At 35.4% G+C, this 9113-nt stretch overlaps 1 protein-coding gene across 4 annotated transcripts in view; it reads left to right on the top strand.

Moving 5' to 3' along the window:
- The window catches only part of LOC107264420 (protein muscleblind), a 203103-nt gene extending 194298 nt beyond the window's left edge, over positions 1-8805 (top strand). For all 4 annotated transcript variants that reach the window (XM_025081692.1, XM_025081693.1, XM_025081690.1 and 1 more), the window contains 2 exons: positions 1914-1998; positions 2560-8805. In XM_025081692.1, coding sequence (XP_024937460.1) covers positions 1914-1998; positions 2560-2708 — 234 coding nt within the window. In that variant the 3' untranslated portion in view covers positions 2709-8805. The remainder of the gene's footprint in view (positions 1-1913; positions 1999-2559) is intronic.
- The last annotated feature ends 308 nt before the right edge of the window (positions 8806-9113 follow it).

Here is a 9113-nt window from a genome sequence, read left to right as displayed (position 1 = left end):
TTTTTTTTTTTCTTTTTTTTTTTTTTTTTTTTTATTATCTCATAGTATATACATTTTTATTCACTTTTTTTCTGGATATCTGTCTGGTAGGTTGTTAATGCTTTTTGACCTAACGTTTTGCTAACATGAAGAAAAGAAAGAAAAGAAAAGAAAAGTACCATTTCTTGAATTTAACGTTTAATCTCTATTTGCTGCATTTGTTTACCAAAAAGAAATAGTTCGGTTATATATGACGTGTATTGTTAACATTTAGATTCGTATATATATGTATGCGTATGTATTGCATTTATATATGCATATAGTATATATACGTTACCGTACGTTCTGCGTAATCACTTGACGCTGTTTTACCTTTTCGCAAATGTGGAATTTATGTTAAGTCAATGTCTGGCGATGTTTGGCGAAAGAGCGAGCGATAGAGGGCGCAAATGTATTTGCAAAAATTGTTTTTTTTTTTCCCCCCCTTTTACTCTTTATACTACTTTTTAGGCTTTCGTGAGATTTTTGATTTTCTTTTTTTTTCTTTAGCTAACCCTTTTGTATCGGCGCTCAATTTTTCAGTCTAGTCACTGTGCTGAATGGCCCGCTGAGAAAAGAGGGCTTCCGTTTCTGATTCGCAAATTCATGTGTGATTTTCAATTTTTCTTTTGTCTCATTTTTTTGGTTTTTCAAACATCATTTTATACTTTCGCGCTGCCTTTTGCATGTCAATATTTAATTATGAAATTAATTAGTTGGATCGTCAATGTAAATCACGTTGAATTTTATATTTATTGGTTTTTTTTGCAAATTAATTTTTTTTCCAATACCATTCGTGATGGATATAAAAATTTGTACGCTTCTTTGATATCGTTTCTGATTATTTCTTATCGATAGACAATCTTTTTTTCAATTTGCACTCTATCCGTTTTTGCATTCACGAAAATCAGTCTCGTGCCTCCACACCGTGCTAGTATGATTTTCACGAATGAAATTTGCGAATCAAGTGTCCTCGTTCATACGCACGCTCCTTGCACTCAGTGTGTTCGGAATGTATGAGAAGTAGCGTAAACGGCTATAAAAAAATATGTATATCAGTGTCTATTGAATCGAGTATAAATTCATTTTGATCTAAACCCACGTTCGTTTTTGTCCTGGTTTTTCATTATCTTTATCTCTTTTTCGTTTTCGTTTGCCAGCCCACGATAACACACAAGAGGCAAAAATCAGCTTGCATTTAATTTACAACACAATCAGTACAGGCGATAGGTTCTCCCTACTAGATTGAAGAAAGAAAAAAAAAAAAAAAGAGAAAAGAAAAGAAAAGATAGTCAAAGAGAATAAAAGAGAAAGAAAGAAAAAAAACCGTTGAAAGTCTATAGAGCAAAAAAGAAAGAGGAATATATATACATATATATAAAAATCAAGATAAAACAGATACAGAAAGTTCTACTGCAAATCTACTTGTAAAACTCGTGCACGAATATTCAACCGATGGGTTATCCCTGTTTTTATCATCTTGTTGTGGTTGCGGATCTATTTTTATTCATATGAACTCGACCCAGTCCAATTGACTATTCATGCACCAATAGCAATAATTAATTATAATATCTGATATGCGATCCAATTTTTAGAGCATGTAACGTATATCATGAATATGCTCTAACGAACTGGATGGACTGTTGTGTCGTGTGCGAGAGCAGGAGTGAGAGTGAATGCGAGAGAGAAAGAGAAAGAACGTTTGTGCGAGAATACGAGCAAAAGGGAGAGAGAGAGAGAGAGAGAGAGAGAGAGAGAGAGAGTGAGTGAGTGAGTGAGAGAAAGAGAGAACGAGATAGAACGCTTGAAAGAGAGAACGGTTGTGGATTTATTCGCGTAGAACGACCGTCTGTCTGGAACACCCTGTATACAGCTATCGGCATATTTTCTTTCAGTTACTGGACACCCTCCCGGTGTGCCAAGATTTTAATCGACAACTGTGCAACCGTCCCGCCTGCAAGTTCATCCATCTCCATGACGGTGAGTCTTATCAGGAAGATAAGAAAGGAGAGAGACCTGTATATATTGTGTAAATGCTTGTGCACATCTGGCCTTTCTAGATATTCCCTAGTATCACGAGGAACGAACAAAAAGGATCATCACGACTTTTTAAAAGTTTATTTATCACTAGACAAAATTCGAGTGAACAAGAATCAAAAAAAGGAGTCAAATTCCACGTCCTACGTGTAAACTGCCATAAGAGTTGAATAACAAAAAATACAGTGCAAATCATTAACTTCGCCAAAGGATTCGGTTTGTTATTTTCTGCTCTTTATTACCGACTGGATACGCTCTCTTCTTTATCGACCGAGCCGCTCCAGGTGACAGTTAGTCGTTGTCTGCCTTCTGACTGCGTAAAGTGTGAAACGATCTGGAATTACAGTTACAAGGTTACTTTGTTATGTTTTTATCCTACCGCTAGAATCCTTTGGCGCCACTGTCGAAGCAGACGCTGTATATTCGAGGAGGCCGACTGTCATTTAGTTCGGCATACGAATGTCGCCCGTTTACTAACCTCAGACTTTTCTTCGTTCCTTGCAGGAAGCGTGGAGGTGATAGAGAATCGTGTAACGGTGTGCAGAGACGCGGTGAAGGGCGCGTGCATGCGTCCCCAGTGTAAATATTACCATATACCGGTGGCACTGCCTCCGGCACCCTTGATGGCTCTCTCGGCTCCTGCGACACCCTAGTTACTCGTTCTCGGCTCGCCTCCTGGAGTTTTCGCGTCGACGCGCGGCCAAGGACGTCTGGAAAGCGCACGAGACTGGCTGAGAAAGAAGAAAAGAAACGAGGAAGACGACGACATAGGCCTACGGGCCATATGAAATTAACGTGGTGACGATGAAGAATCACGTGACGGAGTTGACAGCCAATCAGAAAAGTGCAGGTCGATCCCTATTGGTGGATTCGAAATACGGCCGGTTCGCAGTCGCTGCGATCTCTCTCGGCACGTCGTGGAGCTTCTTATAGGACGAACATTCGGTAAATGCGCGTTGATATATGCGTGCGTTACTCGGAGCAAGTGAAAATGGGAGAGGGGAGAAAAGGAATAATAATAATGTTAATGAGAAACGCCGACGCATTAAGATACATACAAAAAGGAAAAGAAAGGTAACGGAAGAATATTTGAAAATGACGCGTTCGTAATACTTGGTGCTGTATCACCGATTGAATTTAGTATTTAAGATACACGATGGCCTGGGGGGCCGTCATTGCGAAATACTTTTAAACGTTTCCTCGTATTTTTCTTTCTCGTTCTTATCTTTCTTTTTTTTTTATCATAAACGATCTTACGATTTCGTACCGTTATTAACGTCGCCGTTGGCACGATTCCCACGCGAGATAGAAACGGCCAAGTGTACCCGATCGATATCATTCGTGTGAATTATTGTTAAGATAAGAAGAATGCCGTACGAAATGTTCTTTGTTCTTGTATGCATACTGTTTCGATTCGCGAACGTCATAGAAACCGACTTGGACACTCGATCGGGCACAAGGATCTATGGATCATTTTGTATCGCAGCAGAGATCAATGTATATTTTGTTACTTAAAATATGATCCATATTTTTGGTTCAGTTTGTTTCTCTCTTGCGTTCGCGGAGTCTGCATTCTATTTAAAAAATTCACCCGGCCACTAGTTTTTAAGTAATTCATCACTTGTCATTTCTTTACTTCCTTATATTATTTTTTTTTTCTCTCGCCCCCAATCACAATTTCGTTATCCCGTTAAGTCGTGCGCGTTGTTAAGTCGCCCGCGGCGACGAATACACGACTAATTTTATTGATTATATTACTTAGTTATTATTGGAATGTCGATTGTTGACGTAATCGTTGTATTGGAAATTTAGATCCTAAGCTTTATACGACAGCGATTTACGTAGGTCTGATATAAGTTACGTTAAGTTCGGTTTAGTTAAGACGACTTTAAACTCCCTTCTAATTAATATTAACGCGTTACTCGTTTATTACGTTTCCCAGTGATATATATATATATTTTTTTTTCCTTTACTATTTTTCCCTTGTTTTACCCAACGTTTCTAATTCGCTCGAGCATTCGAGCTACACGATCCGCTACGCAATTGATAAATTCAGTCGGAACGAGAGAATTCCGTAAAGAGTCTCGTAACACGATTACGAAATGGCCAAGAACGGTGCGGATCTTTATTTCTTTTAAATTGGAAAACAAAAATTTATATAAAAAAGGTATAAAAAATTATCCAGAAAAATGAAGTTCGTCAAATGCATTCTGCATTCGAATTTGATTCAAGTTCATAAAAAAAGGGATTCCAGTCATAACTTTACTCGGGTCGAGTATTATCGAAAAATATTTAATTTTTTTTAACTCAAAATTTCAATTCGCATCTACAAAGTTTCTTCCCCCCAGTATATTTTAGAGACGAATACAAGAGGAACGTTAGAAATGTTGTTTCGTACTATACGGCATATATATATATATATATATGTATATTACATAAACAAATATGTTAAATATATATATATATATATATATATTCGTACACACGAGATACATACACCTATACACATATTTACATTAACTAACAATTGTATTGTATTGCATAAGTAGGCTAGCTAGGGCCTAAGGGCCAACGCGACGAATGAATGATCACGTGTTGCTAAATGACGTATGAGGTCGATGACGTTTAGCCAACAGGTAAATGACGATGCGATTGGGCGACAGTGACGACCATTGGCGACCGTGAAACGGACAACCGATGACTGTGAATATTGATTACGAACAAGAGAGAGGGTAATGTAACGACCACGGCGAATAACATAGGACGAGGGTGAATAAATGCTGGTAAATGATTAATGAAAATATCAATGCTGATCGAGGTGATAAATGACGACGATGACATTTTTTATACTCTTAAACAACAAATCTCAATTATATTTTGTTTGTATTATATATAAATATATATATTAACGTAAGTAATCTAACGGCGAGGATAAGGAAGGAGAGATGGAACGAAAAATTGTAACGGGTGAGAACGAACAAACTAGGCGAAAAAAAGAAAAAGAAAACGAACAATGGATTAAGAGATAATCGAAAGTCGACAGTGTCATAGAAATTTAATGCGACACACGGTATATAACTATTAACATATTTCGTACACACACATGCGCGCGCTATAAAAGTTTTTAACCCTTAACAAAATTAAAAAGGGATGTTTTTTTGGAAAAACGAATCGTTCGACCCACGTGTCCGACCCACTGATAATGTTTTTTTTTAAGAATAACCAAAATTATAATGTCGAGCATCGAATGTCCCTTGCGCGACGGGCCTACTACTACTAATATTACTACTACTAATATACTAATACTATTACTACTACTATATTTAGGCTAGTACTGTATAGATTAGAGATGAAATTTTCATTGGGATTCAGTAAACGCTGAGGTTCGTTATTTTTTGAAAATTCGTTACAAAAAAATCTATATACGTGCATACAGGCAAGTTTACGAGTCGCGGTGAACCGTATTGCCATACGCGTGGTTGCGTTATGTTGAGAACGTTTTATATACTCAAAAACAAAAAGTTATATACGAAACAGTAATATTGTTTGATGATGTTTCAACGCGTGGTATCAATTTAAATGGTAGATTATCAATATTCAACGAATCAAATTTAATTAGTGATTATAATTAATTAGTATTGTTTTATTGGTTCGCTAAATCAGGAATTTTTGGTCTCCTTAGTCTTTACGGGACGCAAGACTCTCGTTACATTGCCGATCTCAAATTGTTTTTGTTAATGAAACTTCGTTGAGTTTAATTTTTTTTTTGGATTTTTAAAGAATTTTTATATACGTTACAAAACAAGTTTCGTTCGTTCACTGGTTACTGTAATGATAATAGTCGTAATAATAATAAGAGATATGCCGTTAAAAAATTGTGAAATCTTAAACGCGATCGATTTGTCGATATCAATATATATATACGCAGTATTTATTATTGATCTCAATTTGAGAACCAAAGCAACGTGTTTTTTAAAAAGCCCGTCCTATAAGCGTGACATTTGTGTTAATGCGTTTGTGTGTGTATGCACATGTGTGTATGATTCTGTGTATCTTGTCAGGGTCCATCGTATAGGAGTCTTTACACGATTGTCAAATTAAAAAAAAATTTCGATTTTCAAAAAAAAAAATCTTGAATTTTTCCTCAGACCTTATCAACAAGAGTGTAAGAACCGATTGTTCTAGTTGCTACTGTAAGAACAGGACGATCGTGTAAAGATTCGATATCCAAAAGCAAACGAGAGAAAAACGAAAAATCAAGAGAATCGACCGAGAGGGAAAAAAGCAAAAACAAAAATCAGAACTCGACCGTCCATTCGACGGGCTTTGATCGGAATATTGCCCGGTGAACATGAAAAAAAACCCAGACAAAAAATAGAACAAAACTAACACGAACAAGGGAGGTTCAACGGAGCGCGAGTGATCGAAATTTATTATAGTTTTTTTTATTCTTGCGATATTTTTTTAAAAAATTGCGTTTCACCGTTATAAACGACAACGACGTGTCGCTAAAAAGAAAAAGAAAGAACAAAAATGATAAATATTTAATGAAATTATACTTTCGAATTGCTAGTCATAAACGATGCGTTGACGTGGAGGTTTTTCGCGTCGTTCTATAGTGTTTGCGCCCTTAAAAGTTAATTTTAAACGTTTATATTATTACTTTGATTAATACTATTTCTATTTCTTTTTTTTTTTACTTTTCATTCTACTCGTTAATCGATCCCCATCCTCCCGATGACCATCGACCATTCCTACGAACACCATCCTATATGCACCAATCGATCGATCGATCGACTGATTGATCTGTTAATGACACAATTATTACTCGAGAACGAACTTCTTTTAGGCATAAACGAAATAATTTAACAACAAAGTAACTATAGTTTAAGATACGAAAATAAAGCGAAGGATCTAAACGAGTATTGCAAGTAAATGTTCCTGTACAGCATTTAAGAATCAAATCGACGCTCCTGTCTGAATGAGAAAGAGGGGGTGGTAATTGCGAATAAAAAAAAGTTTAATTAACGGAAATACCAATATATACACGCCACACGGTATACACATTTATATACACCTGCGTACAATACACACAGAAGATATACCCAGTGATACTCGAAATTTTTGGTATTAGAAGGGAAAGATTCGTGGCCACCTGCGGAATGCGGGATCAGGCCGGGAGTTCAGTTTCTGTAAATTAATGGAAAAAGAAAAAAAAATGAAAAAATTAATAAACACGTGTACATAGATAGCGTTACTGTATTGTTACTAATAGTAGGAGTAATTTGGTAGTAGTTAGTAGGTCATGAAATAGTATCGGGGATATATCGAATTTTTTTTTTTTCATAGAACTCGCAAGAGTCATCGAAATAGTATTGGCGAAATAGAATTGCGGTTTTGGTATGGTTATGTTTTTATTATATCGTTAACTTGGAATATTGTCTCCTAGCGTTTAGTACGTCAGACGTTTGTTACTTTGTTCTGATTTTTTTTTATTGTTTTGATGTTTTAAACAGATCAACAGATTAATGCATTAAATTGTTTTAATTTCTGTGATTGTTCATTTTTTTTTTTTTTTTATGGTTTTAATCAACCTCGACAAACGGTATTGCTTTTGACATACTTCGGTTGCATTTTAATTTTGTTCCCCGGAATTAAACAAATTTGTCTGAAGTTGCAAGTGAGTTTGAGAACTCAAATTTTTTTCAGCGATGCATCTTTTTCTTGCGTCGATATGAAAATTCAAAGTTGACGGAAAAGGATTTACGGACGAGTTCCTCCGTGCCCGCATCTAGCATGTATATAGATATATATATATATAAAACTAGGAACAAAAAATATATATAAATATACGTACAATAGTCTATTCTAAAGTATCGATTCAAAATGATCCTGTTTTTTTTAAGCATTGTGATTTTTCACGGTAATGTTTCCTTTTTTGTTTATTACCTCCTTCGTAATATCTTTGTGTTTCGTTTTTCGATATTGGTCGCTTTCGAATTGGGTTTCGTGGGACGTTTTTTTGTATTATTCTCGAATTCCTGTTTTCGCGACTTATGATCTTAATTTATTCGCGATTAATTGACAGATTGTCAATTATTATTTTACTAAGTACTAGTGTCATGTTTTACTGTTTGTGTATATATATATATATGTATATATTTGGTTTCTTCCTCGTTTCCTTCAACGGAAAGTTGCATTTAATATTTTTCTTGACAAAAAACCAAGGTACATACAGAAATAAATACGTTCATTTATAAAAATGCGTGAGTCGTTATTACGCCGTGCCATGATTTATTTTTTCAATTAAAAGTAATTCGTATAGTTAATGTAGATGACAAAATTTAGGATACTCGTTTAGGACGTAACAAAAAAATTTTCTATTGTATCATTACGGAACGGAAATTTTAAAAAATGTGGACATTATGGTAACGTGTGGTAACTTGTGGTTCGAACATCCGAAACGCAGGGCGAATAAGAAAGGTATAATATGCAAAAAAGGAACAAAAAAAAATGAAAAATAACGGAAGATTAATTAAAAGCTTTCCTTTCTCTCAGAAATATGATTTCTAGTGACAAATCGTGAACTAAGCGAAAAAATACATACAGATTTAAGAACACAAGATCGGTTAGATAGTGATACGTCTTTCCCTTTAATACCAAACCTCAAAAAAAAAAGTGAAAAAAGATTTAAACACGTAAAGTAACGAACATTAAAACAGATAATTAAGATGACATGACCCTAACGAAGCTACGTGCTAGCAGGTTGTCATAACGAGACGAAATTTTTTCAATAATTTCGAAACGCAACCAAAACCAAAAATTGAGAAAATAAAGATCGGAACTACGAAGAGTCCCAATTGGAGTCTTAAGCTTCCTAACTTGAGTCAAGGGTTTTAGCAGCTGCAGTAAAAAAATAATCACAAAAAAAAAAATGTTTATATCTTTTTGCTTAAATTTCCTCGTTTACCTATAACAAGAGCATTCGTGAAATTCGTTCAGCGACGTCATTGCCGATACGACGCACGGCGCGAACGCGCGTTCCGAAATCTTCCACT

The sequence above is a fragment of the Cephus cinctus genome, unplaced genomic scaffold, assembly GCF_000341935.2.
Source record: "Cephus cinctus unplaced genomic scaffold, Ccin1 Ccin1_scaffold0169, whole genome shotgun sequence".
NCBI lineage: Eukaryota > Metazoa > Arthropoda > Insecta > Hymenoptera > Cephidae > Cephus > Cephus cinctus.
This window is presented reverse-complemented; position numbering and strand designations above follow the sequence as displayed.